The sequence below is a fragment of the Centruroides sculpturatus genome, unplaced genomic scaffold (genome assembly GCF_000671375.1).
Source record: "Centruroides sculpturatus isolate CEXI.00-Female unplaced genomic scaffold, Cexi_2.0 scaffold191, whole genome shotgun sequence".
In the NCBI taxonomy this organism is placed as follows: Eukaryota; Metazoa; Arthropoda; class Arachnida; order Scorpiones; family Buthidae; genus Centruroides; species Centruroides sculpturatus.
The window spans coordinates 311,156-330,113 of record NW_019384365.1 but is presented as its reverse complement, the minus strand read 5'-3'; the positions used below and the strand labels follow the sequence as shown (position 1 = coordinate 330,113).

At 27.3% G+C, this 18,958-nt stretch overlaps 1 protein-coding gene across 2 annotated transcripts in view; it reads left to right on the top strand.

Moving 5' to 3' along the window:
* Positions 1-9,285, top strand: part of LOC111642460 (lachesin-like) — a 70,372-nt gene extending 61,087 nt beyond the window's left edge. Inside the window, exons 8-10 of one of the 2 annotated variants that reach the window (XM_023388817.1) lie at positions 1,388-1,462; positions 7,024-7,134; positions 8,713-9,285. In XM_023388817.1, coding sequence (XP_023244585.1) covers positions 1,388-1,462; positions 7,024-7,134; positions 8,713-8,777 — 251 coding nt within the window. In that variant the 3' untranslated portion in view covers positions 8,778-9,285. The remainder of the gene's footprint in view (positions 1-1,387; positions 1,463-7,023; positions 7,135-8,712) is intronic. The other variant, XM_023388819.1, reaches the window with a different exon arrangement.
* The last annotated feature ends 9,673 nt before the right edge of the window (positions 9,286-18,958 follow it).

The window sequence follows — 18,958 nt, the reverse complement described above, 5'->3', positions numbered from 1 at the left end:
TTCAGTACGAAACACTTTAACTTCTTACATTCTCTAGATAAAAATTAAATATTCTACGTTATTTTCAGGCGTGTGAATAAATTTGACTTTTTATAATGAATTTTTTTTTCATGTATTTATATTTAAATTTACTCTTTGGAAAGTGTGAAGATTATCAATACGAAAAGAATTGAATATTATAAAGACCTGTTCTAGAGATAAATTGATAAAGTTTGCTAATCACTAAAATATATTCACTCTTGTTGGTTAAATCCATTCATCAGTAGAAGATATTTAAAAAAAAGAAAGTTAAATTTTTATTTTTTTTAAATTGAACTTTATTGAATTTTAATGGATACAGAAAATATAAATTTTAAAACCACTCTTTTTATTTATCAAAGGAGGACAAAACTGTCATCACGTTCTGAATTATACAGTAGTATGATGTGTTTTTACTTATACATTACTATAATTTTTTTTATAACTGAAAGTGATAATGTTTCTCATTAACTCGTTCTACAAAAAATAAAAAAATGACAACAAAAAACCCTTGCCATTTTTTCGTATGCACTTCACTAACCGAATCTATTTCTCTTGGGCAATTGTAAACTAGTTCTCATGGAGTCTATAACTGCTTAAGGGTCTTGTTTCCCTGTTGAATTCTGTGACTAGGATTCTTAGCCTAGTCACTTTTTTTAGGGGGAAAACTTCTGTTTAAAATTACTTATCCATCTTGTTTCATCCACTAATTTATTTAGTAATTGTCAATAATCAATTTACTCCGAACTGAACTAATTTAAAAAGGATGGTAATCATTTAAACTAATACTCTTGGGTGTTTATGAAGAATTTTTCAATATTATAAAGTGATTATAAGAAGAAATTTTAAGTGATATTTTTATTCGTTTCTCGATAACTATTTTGATGATAAAATTACGAAATTTTCAACACAAAATTTGGAAAAAAAATTTAATAAAAAATTATCAGAATGTAACTTGTTAATTATTTATAATAGCACAATATTTTTTTATTATCATTAAATATTTACAGATTTTCTTATAGATAGATAAATAATGCATACATAATTAACAAGACATTTTGATTTTAAATTGAATTTAAGCAAATTTATGATGGCAAAAACTTAATTTTTCTACGAATAATTTTAATATTATATAAATTTTAATATTTAAAGTGAAATTTAACTATTTCTTAAAGCAGTTAACAAATACAATGTTTCAAATTTATTTACCAGCTTTAAAAAAGAGGTGAATAAATGTTTTCTTGGAGGAATATTTACGAAATTAGTCGCTTTTAAACAAATTAAATAATAAAAGTATTGCTATTTATAACAAATTTATATTCTTTATTAAACTATATATTTTCTTTAGTATTTCTGTATTTTTTTCCAGCATTTCCTCAGCATCAAAGTCTAGGATCGTCTCACGAACTTGGAGAGAATGACAAACGTCGACAATCCCATCGAGGTTAGTTTCCAAGATAATTTAAACTTCTTCCTTTGCATGTAATCCACTATAGAAATATTTTCCTATTTAGTAAACCTTATTGCATATATATTGCATTCAATATTTAAATTTTTATACATTTTTTAGCATAGTGCATAAATAAAGAATAAGGAACTGACTGTCAACTAAAATTTCATACCATAACTAATTTAAATTTTGCTATTTTTTGTTTTATTTATAAAGCATTGTTTTCCTAACCCAATAGATGTGTAAAGGAGGAGGAAAGATATAATTTCAATGCAAAAAATAGTTTATATCTGATTAAAAATTGTAAACTGTTAATCTTAAGCAAATGTTCACGTTATCAAATTTAATTAATTTTTTTGCTATTTATTATTAGAAAATATTTTTATTAATACGTGCATTATTTTTTTATTTATAAAAAGTTATTATTATCCAATTTTAATATTAAAAAATGTGATTTTTTAAATTAGATATTGATCAATGAATAATATATTAAATTTTGTAAACGATCAGGGTGATTTTTGTTGTATCAAAGGAGCAAAATAACTCAAAATCATATATTTATCGGGTGTCAAATAATTTAATATAATATACTTCAGCCTAATATAATTTTGGAATAGAATTTACCTCACTCATTTGACCACCTTTGGGGTATGCTATTTCTATCCACATTAGTGAGATAGTCACATAAGTGGGGTTAGCACAAAATTAACATACAAAACTGTAGAGTACAGCATTTAATTCTGTTACAAGATGAGTACAGATGATAAAAGTAAACAAATAATAATACTGCGCAACCTTTGCAATATACTTTCATACAGGGTATGGTATTAACACTGAATAATAGAGTATTAAAATACAGTACATATGTACAGTACTGTACAGTGAATACCCGTAGACAGAATCAATATGCTCATGAAATGGTAGTAGAGGTTTTGTATAAATACTGTATTTTAACAGGAGAATTCAGAAGGGGAAAAAAGAATTTAAATATGCAGAAGTGTTTAAATGTTAAATAAATAAATAAATAATGTTAATAATTAAACTGGGTTTAACATCGGGGTCTGGCATTTCTTTTCGTTGAGTGACAAATCAGTGACGTAGACTGATTTACGTAGTTATATTTTTACAAAATACAATCAAATTTTGCGTAAAATTATTAAACAAATATACAATATTGTCTTTCTTCTTACTGAAATCTGTAGATAAATTTAATTTGTGAGTGTAAATAAAGATATATTTTATTTGAACAATTGCCTGAGGGATCCCAACAGACTTTTCCTAAACTATAGTAACAAAGCTCAATTCCATTTAAAGTGCTTTAAACACGTCGAGTTTAGGTCTGTTCTGTCCTTTTTGTTGGCCACGTAAATGGGGATAAGGACATTTAAAAGAGGTTGCGGTGTCCACTTATAGGCCTACGTAGTTTGATTTGTATTAAAACTTATAGAGAAATTTCAGGGGTGGCCACATAAAAGAGGAATTGTTGTTTACATCACAAACAATTATTTTCGATTTATCTCAGTTAATGGGTGACTTTCTTCACAAATCTCCTTGAAATAGTTGAAAGAAAGGGGAATTTTAAAAAGAGGATTGAGTTTAATAGAGAATTAAGAATTTGATCTACTTCAATAATATAAATTTATACTTTAAAAATATTTTTTCGAGTATCAGAGTTGGAGTTCTCCTTGTTGAGTTTGGATACAATTCATAGTTTGTTGACATTAGCTTGAATATATAAATATAACACAAGAATTCATTTACTGTTTCTTTAACCTTCACAAAGTTTTGTTCGATATTAAAACTATGCACATTCACCTTTATAAACTTTAGAGAAGAGAAGATTGCGTGGTTAAAATGGCGTGAATCTTACAAAAATCACGCACTTAAAAATTTTCATAATTTTATTAGCTCCAATTTTAATAAAAAAAATTATTTTTTTTGAATCAATTCGTTTCAAAGCACCGAATACCAAAAGGAATTTTTCATATCTTTTTATATTTATATAATTTTCTACATAAATTGAAAATCCGATTCGCTCAGTTTTCTTTTTTCTTTCTTTATCCTTAAGAAATATATCTTCTAAAACTATATTAAAATAAAATGAATTGAGTATCACTTATATATATATATATATATGGGATAGCCCAAAAGTCAGTTAATTGCTGTCTTTTATTTACAAATCTCATTTAAAATTCTTCAAAATAATATCCTCTTGTTCAATACGTAGGTTACGATGTTCATGATCGCAAAACAACGCACAAAATAAAACAATTTAACTGACTTCACAAATAAATTAAATATATAAGTAACACAATGCTGGCTGAAAATTTTAATCATTTTTTAATTTATTTAGTTTAAAATATATGCTCTCGATTTTAGTAGTGTCTTGCCCCTGTACATCATATTTTTCCTGTTAACAATAGAGTTATACCGGTCATCTATCTAACTCTGTTTAGGAAAAAATTTTTGAATCGAAATAACGTGACTTCCGTTCCAAACCGGACGTTCGTATATAATTAATTGAGGTTTCCTGCCGTAAAATTTATACATATGATCTCGAATTTCATCTATCTAACTCCGTTCCGAGATTAAGGAAGGACAGACAGACAAACTGATAAACAAATGCCAGTGGAAAATAGGTCGGCAATTTTTGAAAATTGCAGTCCAAATACGTCGCTAACACACAATATAAAACACGATTAATTACTTCCGAGTATGGCCATCGAGAGGGGGAAAACTACAAATTCCCCCCGGACTCGGAGTCCTTAGTGGTTCCTACCCCATAAATTAATGCTACTATTACTACGAGAAAATATTTTTTTTATTAATAAAGAAAGATTCTTCGTATTTCATTTATTCAAAAAAAGGGGGGACCTTCTCTACCCCAGACCCCATACAAATTCCCGACGTCCTCTACGTATACAAAGCTAAAATTTTTATATTTTATTCTATATATACAAAAATCACATTTAAAAAAAGAAAAAAAAATTTATTTAAAAGTGTAAAATCATTTTACTGAATAAATGCACCATTTCCTCTTTAGGCCGATTTAAAATTGGAAACTTTCGTCGTTAAAAAATGATTAATGTTTCATTTGTCGTAGATACTTTATAGGCCCTATAGTAAATGCTATAAATTATTTTGTATTGCTACTACAGTAACAATTCTCCTTTAAAAATATCCTTTAACGTTCAAATTTTGTCACGATAGTACAAGCAGTATCGAAACCGTGATACTATTATAAATAGAAGTAAGATAAGGATTATTGAATAGATGTAGTTTAGCTTTTAAAAATTCAACAAGAGAACTTTTTATTTAAAAAAAATATATATATCTTTTCTTTATTTTTTTTAAATTAAAGAAGTATTTTTATATAAAATTTGTTAGCTTTATATATATATATATATATTTGTTCAAGACTTTTTTTCTATAAAGAAAAGGTGCAAAACTTCCAACTAAACGCTTTCGAATTAATTTTTAAAACCGAAAATTTCTAATATTAAAATTTTCTCTATAGAAAAATATATAATGCAAATTTCTTTCGATATTTATGAATAATTTTTTTTAATATTAAACTTTAAAATTGATTTTTTTAAGGGGGAAAAACTTGGAAACGGAATATTATACGTTCCAAAGTAAAAAAAAAAAATTAAATAAAATAAATTTGGGAAGGAGCCAAATTTTCACGTAAATCTATTTTTAATTTAAGAGTTTTCGAGAGAGAATAAAATTTATATATATTAATATTTGAAAAAAAGTTTATTTAAATGGTTTATATTACTTATTTTGCTGTGATCTAAATTACAAGTGGTTACTATTTTTAATATTTAAATAAAGTTACATATTGATAGGATTTAAATAAAAATAAAAAAAAATTTGGAGGGGAATGTTTATATATTGAAAAAATTATATATTAGAAGGAGTAAATATTTTGATGAGATTAAAAATAAATGTATTAAAATTTGTTTTTTTTAAATAAAAAAGAAAAAATAGATAAATTTTGGATGGATTATTTAACAAAAATATATATTGGGAGAGAGCAATTTTGATTTAAACAAATAAATAAATAAAAAGACAAATGAAATTTCTTATCTATTATATTTTTTTAATTATTATTTTAAAATGTTTTTACCAATAAAATTAAAAATCAGATTTATAATTTTAAAATATTTATATTTTTAATTTTGTTTACATAGAAACAAGCAGTAGTCAGTTCTTTATGCAAGTCATTTACATAAAAAAGAGACATTTATTTGAAAAAATCTACTTAAGATAAATTAACTAAATATTGAGAATATTTATCTCATTAGTAGGCCTTAACACTCTATTTATTTTAATTATATTAAAAGAAATTTTTCTTGCCTGAGCAAGCTTTAATTCCACTGCAAAACTGCAATATTTAAAAATACGTAACATGGCACAACTCTTAAAAAATGAATGAAATAAATCAGCTTATAAATAGCAAAAAGTGGAAATTTAAAAATTCCCGTAGAAAAATACATAAATTCATCTGCACACGTAAACTTATAACGATCCGAAACTTAGAACATTAAAACTTAACTGCAAAGAATAAAGCAATGAAGAGAGAAGAGACGTTAGAGATTTATGGAAGTTTGAAAACTTTTGGTCAGAATTCGGTCGACCATAAAACAATCATGTGTAACTATTTTATAACTTAATTGATTCGGTTTTCCTTCATAAAATTTCCTTTCGTCTTCATCTGACGATATTATAGATTCACCATCTGCGACGTTCCAACTTAAAATACAAAACGCTTGCTAAAAGGAATTGGATCGAACACTGAACCAAATTTGAATGCAATTGAATTCCATCCGGAGCAAAAAGGGGAGCGGGATATAAAAAGAAGATATTTTCCAAAACCGAGAGATGAACCAGGATGTAGAATATTCGAAACCAGATGAGCTTCTTCACTCTATATGTCGGTAGTAAGTCTAATTTGGTGTATACCACAAGAAAAAAAAAAAGGAGAGAGAACTCAATTCCCGATCTCTATATCCATTTCAATTTTTTTTTGTACGATTATATTTCTATCTATTTCATTTTTAATAAGAGATTTACATAAGGTTTTTTTAAAAATTAATTTAATGAAAAATTTTCGATTTTTTAGCTTATTATAAATCACCCTTGCTATTCTTGTACGGAAAAAAAAATATCAAATATGTCCATTTTATATATATATATATTTTTTGTAAGGATTGATGCACTCATATTTTCATAAAAATCCTATATCTCTACACATATCCTTCCTATAACTCAAACGATTCGCTCCATTTTGCAATTTGTCCATATCTCATTCTTTAACCGTAGCTCATAAACGCGTTCAACATTCCGTACCATAAACATTTCATACATTAAAAAGAGCGAGAAAAGAAAGCAAAAGAGATTTGTGAGTTTCCTTTTAACTCCATAAAACATTAATGGCATAAAATCAATTTTTGAGATCGAAAAAAAAAGAAAAAGGAAAAGAGATTCTTCGGCGAGTGACAAATATTAGCAATAATGCAATATCCTTACATCTGTAAGATAAAATGTAGGTTTTGTTGTTATTTCAGACGGAAGCTATCACATATCGGAGGATGTGAAAGCTGCTTTAGAAGACCACAGTCTGTCGGAGAAGAATCATGAACTTACGAAGTCAAATTGTGGTGAGTGTGGCGTGGACGTGGAACATGTGTCCTAGCTCGTGTCACCAGAGATCCATCAAGTGTCACCAGCTGCAAATGGCATCTTACTGTTTGTCTTAGTATAAATCCCATGGGATATTTAAATCCTTTGCTTGCCTTTATTCTTTTACTACTTTCCTAACTTATAAGAAGATCAAAAGTAATAAGTTTCCTTATTAAATAATTCATTACTTATTATATAATAATAATAATAATAATAATAATAATAAGTAATCTTTCTGATAAATCATATAAAATTTATGTTTGATTCTTAACATTAACTTCGCTCTTTAAGCTTCTTTCTATTGGCAATCCATAAATTTCACTTTCTTTTCTGATTTATGACATTTATATTATTCCTAATGGCACATTTGGGAAATTTTATTTTTAAAGTTTTACTTCACTTTAGAGAATCCCAGCAACTTATCTTATTTACAAGTTTCTTTACTGTTTGAAAATCTATAAAAATTATGCTTTCCAGTATCCGTCTTTGGGATCTATGCTTACTTATCTGATCAACAGAACTATATTTTATGTTGTAAATTCTTAAAATTATTTCTTATATCTTCCTTTATTTAAAAATCTTCAATGTCATCTTTACTTTAACACTTGTAAAGTTTGAAAACTCTATTTTTAAGCTTGTAAATCTTCAAATATTATTTTTAGTATTGGATTTTTCTTTCAAATCTTCAATTTAAAAATTTATTTTTTTCTAAATTTTCAAAAATATTTTACTTTTCGACTTATAAACCTCTAAAAAACACTATTTAATTAAGTTTTATTATTCTACAACTCTTCCTGTGATTTAATTTCCTTATTTTTTATAATTATAAATATTTTCTTGCTTTTTTAAAAATATTTTTTCTTATTGATCTGTATAATAATTTTAAAATATAAATAGTTGAAGTAAAATATATTTTATTTATTTATTTGAAATTTTTCAAGACGATTAGTTTATCTCATTTGTTTTCCCTTCTTTATAAACTCAATAAAACTACTTTTTTTTTCATTTCTTTTCTGTTCAAATCATCCAAAATGTTATTATTTTAAAAATATAATTGAAAATTATTGTTTGCATCATTTTCTTTATTTACAAAACATTCTATTGAGTAAAATTTTTTATATTTAAAATCCTAAAAATCATCTTTCCTTCTGCAAATTTTACCTAAAAAAAAATGCACAAAAAATATCATCAACCCTTCTAATTTGGAAAATAAATTAATTAAAATTTCCATAATTATCTTCCTTTTCCTTAAATTTAAAATAATTAACTAATTTCTAATTTTTATTCAAATCAATTCTTTTTTCCCCTCCCCCGAAGATAAATTCTATAAAATTTTAACTACTTCCTTCCTGTTTCTTCAATTTATTTAAAATTTCTACTTATAAATATATTTATATATAAAAATACAATAAATTTTCTTATTTTTGATAGTCAATTTTCTTAAATATAACAATATTTAATTAATTTATTCGTAACTTTAACCATACAGTATATAAAAATTCAAGTTTATGGCGCTCTAACATTAATATATACATATATATATTGTTTTATTGAAGGTACAACAATGACGATATTGTGGAATTCATTAATATTCACTTTAACCGTTTGGCTGGCAACATAATATCGAACGAAAGAAGACAAGTGTTGGCATTTAGTGATTTAGTGGACTTACTATCACAGCTGGAATTCCGGCAATTCGTCAGAAAGACGACATTGCTCGGATCTGCATCTCGTCCACTAACATTTAGAGAAGACAATCCCATTAGTGACTGAAGTAGTAAAAAAAACAAAAAAAAATATATCTTTCCCTCTCGAAAAAATAAATAAAGAAAAATAAAGACGTCCACCGCAGTAACGTCGAAGTCCACAGCAATAACTTATATGTGTCTTGTATTAAAAATATTTGTTATGTATGCCGAAATTTGTTACATATATATGTATATATATAAATATATATATATATATAAGTGGGTTGTTTACGTGCATTTTTGTGGAAGAAATGGCCAATATTGGTGTTTGTGAGAAGTACAGTAGAGGAGCCACTTTCATGTGTAATGATGTGGGAAAGAAAAAAAAAAAAGGAGTTATATATATAAATTCAGGATATTCCTGATATAATATCTTATATTTGTGTAGGATTGAATTAGTAATGGAATTTATACTTGAATGTGTGTGTTCTGTTCACTTATTAATAACGCACATTATTTTAGTTTTATGTATCCTTTCATTGTCATGCACTGTTTGTAATAAAACTTAAAAAAATATAATTTCTTTTATGATTTTCTTTATATGTAATTCGAATTAATGGGCATACATTTCGTAAAAGTAACATGCGGGATATCTTCCTATTGCATACATTAAAATAAAAAATTCAAAAGAAAAATCACTGAATACTGGTCGTGGGTTCGTGCCTTACCAACAGGATGGCCACGTGGAGTTTTTCGCATTTCTCCACGTGTCTAACACTTAAATAAGACCTAGTTTCCTATAAAAAGTCCTCCCGGGAGGCATCCCCCATTGGCAGTTTCACCACGTGTTGCGTTGTCGTACACTACCAAGCCAAACCAAAAATTCAAAATTTTTACATGAAATAGAATTTTAGAAAAATAAATAAATTCTTTACAATTTATTTATTTTTGAAAAATTAATTATGGCTATTGAAAACAGGATCATTTTATATAAAGTTCTAAGTTATTTTCAGAAAACGTCGATATATTTACCAATATAATCTGATAATTAATTTAAACATTTATTAAAAATTTCACAAATTTTTATACAGGTTCTAAATTAAAAAAATAAAACAAAACAACTTCTAAAACTTTTTCTTTAATTGAAACCTTCCGGATGTTAACCCCGAGAACATTTCAATTAAAAGTTTTTGACTTCTTGAAAAAGATTTGGAATTTGTTGTATTATTTTTACAGACTGATTTAATAAAAAAAAATCCAATGATTTTGACTTTTTAATATTTATTTTAACTTAAAAAGTTACCGGGACATCACGAAATTTAACAAAATATTCCACATTTTACCAGGAAATTATATTATCAATATAAAACACATTTTACCTAACATAAAATTAGAATTTCCATTGAAAAAGTAGTACTAAAACACAAAAAAATCTATACAGTTTTGTTAAAATAATCATCGACAATTAAAGTAATGCAAACTCTTATCTAGAGAAATAATTAAACTTCCATCAAGCTCTAGAACTTTGGACTATTTTGAGAATTTTAATTAATTTTAGAACTTGAACTTATTAAAAAAATATAAAAAACTTCCTCAAAATTTCTAAAATACTTAACAATTTACTAATTGCAATTGCAACATATTAATCATCGACTCAAGTAACTCAGACTCGAATTAAATATCTTTACAAATCACGTTTCTTAACAAAAGAAGCTATAATGATACTGAGAGCAATTCTCTTTATGACATCATTTACATACATAATCCCAAAATTAAATGTAATCCCGTTACAAAAATTCGATCGAGAAATAGTAAATTGGTTGGACAAAAGAACCTGAGCTGGCACGTCTGATAAAGTCTTCGTCTTTAACATTGTACAGTGAAGAAGAGAAAAAGAAAAGAAAGGAAAATTCTTCATTCTTTTCTCGTTCTTTTTCACAATAGAAGGTTGTAAAGCATGGAAAAAGAAGAAAACTAAGAGGGAAGGGAATAAAAAAAAAAAGAAAAAAAAAGGTCGCGTTGTTTCGAAGTATAGTTTCAGTCAATCGGCTTTCGAAATGCGGGTTGGTGAAACTTGAACGATTCTAAAGTAAATGGCACTTCTTCCAGATTAGATAAAGTTGGAGGAAGGTCGAGTTAAGGATTACAAGACCCACATTATTTTTAGCTTCGATACTGTACTTTTTGATGGTAAGATTAGAAGGTAGTGAAAAATCAATGTATTTCGATAGCCCTTCGACAGTTGGAGTTACCGTGTCATTAAAAACTAACTTTCTGGGGGGTTGAAAAACTAACCAAATTGATGGCTACGATTTCTCTTACCTCTGCTATTTCTTGTTAGCAATTTTGCTACTCGTGTACTTTTTTTTTACGTACAAAAATTGTTTTTATGGTTTTGAAAATCAGTAAAGATTTCTGTTTTATTTTAAAATATTTTAAAACGAATTTTTTTCATATCGAAGTGTATTGTTTGTATTAATTATAATACTGTGCCATTTTATAAATATAAAATTTTGCTTGAAATTAGGTTAAAAGACAAGTTTTATAGAAGAAAAACGTTTAAAATCGATAATTTATAAACATTTGTAGAGCTATTAAAGAGTTTTTTTTCTTTCGTTCTCTGATGGAGTACGTTATAACGAGTTTCGTTAAATGGCGTATATTGCATAATCGATACGAAACTTAAATCGTTTCTAAAATATAAAATAATGAATTTTTATACAATTTTAGTATTAATTACATTAAATTTTACTCTGCATAATACGTATCAATCGATTGCAAGTATATTTTCGTTGAGATGTACAGCATTTTGTTTCTTTAGTATAACTTATACAGTATATATATATATATGGATTTTTGATGATTTTGAAAATGTTAACAGTTACTGTTCACTCTTGGTTGAAAATGGACTATAAAAATGTTTTTGTTCTATTTATAAAATCTAGCAAATAGCACCGTTTAGAATCAAGTGGCAAATGGCATGAAGTTGGTAATGTACTGTGAGACACAAACATATACAGTACACGCGTGATGTCAGAGTGGCTATGATAGATGATGGACAAGGCTGAAATATGTTGATCGAATGTGCAACCCAAAAAAATCTTCCATCAGCAACGTAAAAAACAGAAAAAAAATTAAGTTAATCGCTTATACAGAAGAGAACCAAACGATCATTTTGTAAATTTCCTTTTTTTCCCTCCTCTTTCTTTATTCAATGTTTATACAAATAACTTACACATATTTTTAAAAGAAATGAAAATAATTTATTAATATTTATTAAAATTAAATATCAAAAATTTTAATTTTTTATTCAAGAAATTATATTTTAAAAGTGAATATTTAAGCACTCTTATTGAACCTAATTCGGTTCCAAACGCTATTTTATTTAATCATTCTTATGCATTAAATAACTTTAACAAATTCAATTTAATGTTTATTTTAATGACTTTTAAATTAATGAAGTTAAATGAATCAATTTAATTTATAATTATGAAATTAAATTATTTTTATACTGTAATTTAGTGAGTTAAAATTAGTATGAGGCAATATTGTTGAATGGTATTGAATTGGAGAGCGTTTTTGTTGGATCAAACTTATTTATTTCTTTATGAATTTAATTATTAGGAAGGAAAATATAATTTCCATTGTCCATAAACTGTAAATTTGGAGTTAATGTATGACATTTTATTCATTAGGGAACCACAACTTTGTGATCTTGAGAACGATACTGACCTACAAGCAACCAATCAGGAACGATGATTTTTTTAGCATCAACAACAAAAAGCTATCCTTCACTTAAGTACTTTATGCAAGTGGAGCAATCAGAAGGACTTGTAGAGGAATCACGTGGTATGGAAAGATAGGAAAAGCATTTAAAAAAACTCCAGCCGTAATCTAACCAAGCAAAGAATGATGAATGGCGTCTTGTGAATGATGGATGATACGCAGAACTACCCCTGGGCTTCTCTCAGTCATCCATAGCACTTGTCCTGTCATCGCTTTATGCAGAAACCGAATAAAAATCTTCTATACCAAATTAATAGTGACGTTTCCAAAGCGTGGAGGTAAAACACTCCAGAAAAACCCTTATCCATAAATAGGCTTATGTTGTATATACCTTGCCCACTCGGCCATAATAAACAAACTTTTTGAAACCACCAGAAAAAAAAATTGCAACAAAAAGATTTTGCTCGATACAAACTTTTATACGAATTAGTTATTTAATATTAGAAAAAAACAGAAAATATCTTACATTTCTGTGAATTAATTAACTAATTGCATAGTATCAAATACAGATTTTACTTAGAGAACTTTATTAGTTAGTCGCATATATATTTGCTATAAATATTCATAAAAATTAATGATTATAATGTACAGAACTCTTTTAAGAAAGCCATATGTTATATTCTATCTTGTTTAATTAGTAATTTGGCTCACTTTTATGCAGTTATGTAAATATGGAATATTGAAGGCTGTAATTTTGATGTAGTATAAAGCTGTCAAACCTCGTTTATACAATGTAGTTTATGGAAAACTTGAACTTTAAAATATATTTTCCATTTATAGAAAAGTAGCTTAGATAAAGACGTACTTTTTACAATTAATGATTAACATATACGCGTTACATGATACTCCTTTTTGACATGTGATGCGTCACTGTCCATATGTTTACACTTGCAATGTCGATAGGTCTGCATTATACAGGATGTTAACCTTCTTTTTTTTCTTTCTGTCATCTTCAAATATTTGAATTTTTGGAAAATTTTAAATTACAATAGAAACTTCAACAAAAAACAAAAAAATGTTTTTGTGTTATTTACTGTATAAATTAATATATTTTTAAGTCAAGTTTTCTAGTTAATTAATGAATGAAGTATGTAAAAGTAAAATAATAAAAAAAAACAAATTTTTCTATTCAATTTTTCCAAATTTATCATAGTTCCATTAACTTGAAAGAAGATTAATGCGCTTAATTTAGATTTTATAAAGTAGTTGCTATGGGAAATTTAGTAAATTCTGGATGGTTTGTGAGATATATAATTTTTTCCTTCATCTTTTATATTTTTATGTTGTAAAGATTTTAATTATGAAAATTTAAATCAATACAATAAATTAAAACGTAAATTAGTTTTTAAACTTTTATGAATGTAGTAAAATTTTTAAGCTATTCTCTTATAAAGTTTCAATTAATTCTTTTATAATTTTAATATTTAAACTGATAACTGATATATTAAAGCTTTAGCATCATTTTTCTATCTCTCATCATCTTGCAGATTTACAGGAGAATCAAAGATGATAATCACACCAAACTTATATAAAATTTTATAATATTCTAACTACTTAGGATATACTTAAAGTGGATTTTATAAGTCTTTATGATGGTAGATGGTGACTTACAAATGTTCTTTTCCGCTTTTTATTGATTTAAAGAAAAATAAAAAGCGATAATGTCATCGAACTTGGTTGCATGATAGAGTACTTTGATAGGTTTTAGCGTGTTGAATGCCAAGATGGTAGAGCTAAGACCAGAAGGCTTAGAAGCCTTAAATCCATTTTTCAATCTTTATCGATTTACAAAATATCTAAAGAGATAAATATGCCAAACTTAGCTAATTTATTTATGTTCTGGATAGTTTATCGATTTCTAAATATATATATAAAATACCGAACTTTTAACTTATTTAAATATATGTAAGATTTTTAAAAAATTCAACTTTAACCAGTGATTTAGTTTGAAATTAGTGCATCATCAATCTGGATAAATAAGTTCGTTTATGTTACACTCGAACAAACTTTAATTCTATCAATGGAACATGTTCTGTAGTGTTAAACTTGTCGGATCGTACATCATTAATAGAAAACGAAGGTGAAAAACCATCGATATCAAAGAAAAGAACAGGAAAAAAAAATTTGAAGTAACTTGGTAAGATAAAATACCATATACGACTTTAGAATTTTTATCAAGTGCCTCCGGTATCTAAACAAGTTTATTTATTCATCATACTGACTACAAAGTCAATTACTTTTAGAGAAATCAGTTTTCGGGCCTATTTGTCAATGATGCCTTAAGGCTGCACCCTTACGATCTCAACGAATTTTAGTTTGAAAACTCTCGACTAAGTTGGTATATTTTAGACATATAACATTTCTTCTTTTTATATATATATATTTTTTCTTTTCTTCCCAATATGTTTATTTTGCAATCATCGAAGTCAAGCTGATCGATCGAAACGCGTTTGCTTTAGTTTCCCCCCTTCTTTATCCAACTAAAAGTCATTTATCCAAGTCTTCTATTAACTTTTAAACGGATAGGAAAGAAATGCCTCTCGAACATCAAATTCTAATTATAAAATACAGCTGCGTTTCCCCAAATGAAAATGAAAGAATTGCAAAGGTGACAGTTACTATTTTTTTCCCCTTTCTAAATCGAAGATTTTATAATCTACAAGCTGTTCGGATAATGTAAGAATAAATGGTGATTCCCATACATATAAAGTATAGTTTTTTTAAAGTAGATTATTGATTAGATTCGATTATTATTATCATTTTTTTAAACAAATAAACATATTCACACTTCGGCAGTAGAAAAATTTTACTCAAATCGTTACGAATCAACATATTCAATCTAAAAAAATGACAATCGGATGGCCAAGGCGGTTAGTGTCAGCATGCCGCTCTGGGGATCCGGGATCGAATTCCAGCCAACAACCCCGAAATTTTTCGGGGGTTGATCTGTCTTGGAGATGCCTCGTACTTTACTACCCGGCCTTCCTCAGTGAGAGCCTGGCCGAACCATTGATAGATATGATTAAAAAAAAGAACCTCTTATTGTCCACGAAACGGTTTCAAAAATAAAAAAAAAATCATTAAAAAATTAAATTTTTGATGGATTCAAAACTTTATTCTTCTTTCTATAACAAAACATATACAGTTTTCTCGCTTTCTATACAATTTATTTCACAGCTTTTAAAAAATTAAACGCTCGATACGCGTAAATTAATGTCGATTTTACCTACTTACAGTACAATAAGAAAGTCAACAAGTTACTTAAAAAATTATTAAATTCTTTAAGTAATGTTTGCTTATATTAATTAAGGAAAAAATTACGAGATGTATGGCGAATTTCTTTAAAAACCATTTCGCTTAAAAGTATCCTTAATTGTTAACAAGGAGAGAAAATAGCAGTTCCATCAAGTAGCGGTTAATAGCATCGGATGGATAAACGACTATAGCTGATCTAGCTTCCTGTACGTGGAGCTTGTACATCAGACAGTTCTTTATCCTTCCAGCATTGAAATCTTAAAAGTAACAGATGTCATTTTTTTTCATCGCTTATCGAATTCATCTCATCGTTTTTTTTTTTATTTCTTTAGTATTTGAAATCTCTTGTCACGTATCCAAGCATTTCGAAGGATTTAAACTAGTGTATCACATAATCATGATTTTTATACACGTTCATCAGCTACTATAAAATATTTTACTATCATATTTTTTATGTTAACATATGTTTATAAATTAGATTCTGTTAGCCATTGATCAATATTTACATCCCTTTCTTCCGATAAAATAAACTTTTTGTTCCAGATCAATCGAAGCGAAGGGAAAAAAGGAGTTGTTTAACTTCTATTCTTTACATTCTTTTTTATGTTAATAATGGCTTTTATTTAAAGAATTATTATGTGTTTTAATGTTAAATTATTAATGCAAATAAACACGACAATAATCAAAATTACTAAACTGCAACTTACAAGAACATTAAATCATTGGGAATGTTACATGTAACGGATGCTACTTGCGAGATTTTTAAGCAATTTTTCACTTTCAGACTCATACATCCTTATACTTATAAAACTTTGCACGTTTATCACCCCTATTATAATCACTATTTTCTCAAAATATTCAATATGTGAGTGATGCTCGGTCATTGTATGAACGCTTTATTTTTCGCAGCTGCTTCATCACCTATGTAAATATTACCAAAAACTTTATTGCAATCGATAGGTGAGTAGCGATTATGTTGGTATTAAGATTGATTCTTTCATGTAAACGAAAATATATTTAACAGCCGATCTTGTAGCGATTTTGGGCATTCTAGAGTCTCGAGTTCTTTGCATCTTCAGACACGCACAAACACGCTTAGAGATACTGTTGTTTTGTTTCTTTAAAAAAAAAAAAATACTCTTTCTACTCTGTGGGCACTAAGAGGGTCTCTTTTTATGGGTTCGGCCAAGCTCACATTGAGGCAGCTAGATATGCCGACATATCTGGACGGACAATACCCTAAAAAAATTCCTGAGATGTTTTCGATTCATTCGGATTCGATTCCGGATCCAGTAGGTTGACTCTTAACCGCTCGACCATCGGCTGTTTAATGTTTTGGTTCAGTACTCAAAATCCACTACTATATAGGATCTAGAAAGGAATATCCTAGATCTTAATTAATACCTGGATTACTAGTACTGAACTAAAACAAGAGTTTTTCCAGAGTGTACTTGAGCGTGTGTCTAAGACATCAAGACTTTGAAGCTTTGATAAAAAAAAAAACGTAGGTCGCTTGTGCCCATTGGCAATCTATCTTTTTAAGTGTTAAGTTTTACATTACTTATATAAAAAGGTCTCACAAGCCTACGTTTGCCTAGGCCACTGCACTAGGCGCTAATGATAGCCGGTGAACATATCTTGAATAGAGCCATAAGAATAAATATATTAATTGATTGTAAGTTATGTATATTTTATAAATCAAGTTTAAAAAATTAAATATAACATTATAAATATTTTCTACATTTTATTGAATTTTAATTAATTTAAAAGTTTTTTGGTTTAAGTTACAATTCCTTCTCTACGATGTTAAAGTTGGACAAGAAAAAAATTCCGATGGCCTTCAGAAAACATAACGCCATCTGGTAGATTAAAAATGCGAAAAATCTTTCAGATATTTTCCCAAAAAAACAGTGAAGAATATAAACAAAAGTAAAGAATAATAAAATTTATTTTTCTTCTTCAAATTAAAATTTACCATTTTGGAATGATCCCAAAATTTAATTTTTCGAATTTAGTTAAAAACAAAAAGAAAGGAGGAAAAACCCGCTAAAAAAAACTGTCAGTAAAAGTACACAAAATCATGGTTAGACAGAAAGTGACTTAAGCAATGCTATTGCATCTGACACATGCAGTTGTGTTTCAATCAATCATTCAATCATCGATTAATTCCGACCTGAACAAAATTCCAATTTCCTCTCTTGCAAATTCGAAGGTTTGGCTTATTGAAAATTGAAAATAATTCTTTAAAGTTCAAATACGAAAATTCATTTTGATGATACAACTAATTGCAAATTTTTAACCTTCTTGTAATCACACTCCGGGGTGCTACTTACACCAATGGTTGTCATTATTACAAGACTATTTTCTATCGCCTAGTATCTAGATTTATTGCCATTATTATTATCCTTTCGATAAGGCTCAGTACTCGACTTATTAATCTAAAGGACGTAAATAGGTGACATAATCGATAATCCTTATATAACTTCATCTGTTGGCTCGATTTATGCAGAACTATCCGACACAAGAGCGCTTCGTTTATGTACAAAAAATAATTAAGTTGGTGTTTGAGTGGTTTTAATTATTTTGCGCGAAAAATTAATTAAGAGAATACCGATAATCGTGAGCAATTTTTAGAAAAATATAGCACCGAGTTCTTATGTAAAGTGTAAAGTAACTAAATGCCTTAATGTGTCATGGCTACGGCATTAAAGGAGCCGATTGGGCGCTAATGCATTCTCGTTAGATGTTTTTAAAAATTAAATTAGTGTATCTAGAACGCAACGAAAATGCTTAAGTAACCTTTATTTTTCGTACATCTCATACAAAAACGTAGGAAAGCATAGTCTTAAATCGAAAGAGTAACATAATCAACTCCACGAAATTGGACGTGTACACAATTTTCTAGTAATTAAATTAAAACAATAATAAATTACAATTTTTTAATTAAACTAATTTAAAATTTGAAAATTGAGGTAATAATATACATTTAGTAACTCAATTAATGAAACGAAAATAATTATTATTATTTTCCAATTTTACATTGACGACATTACAGATACCGGTACGACTCTAT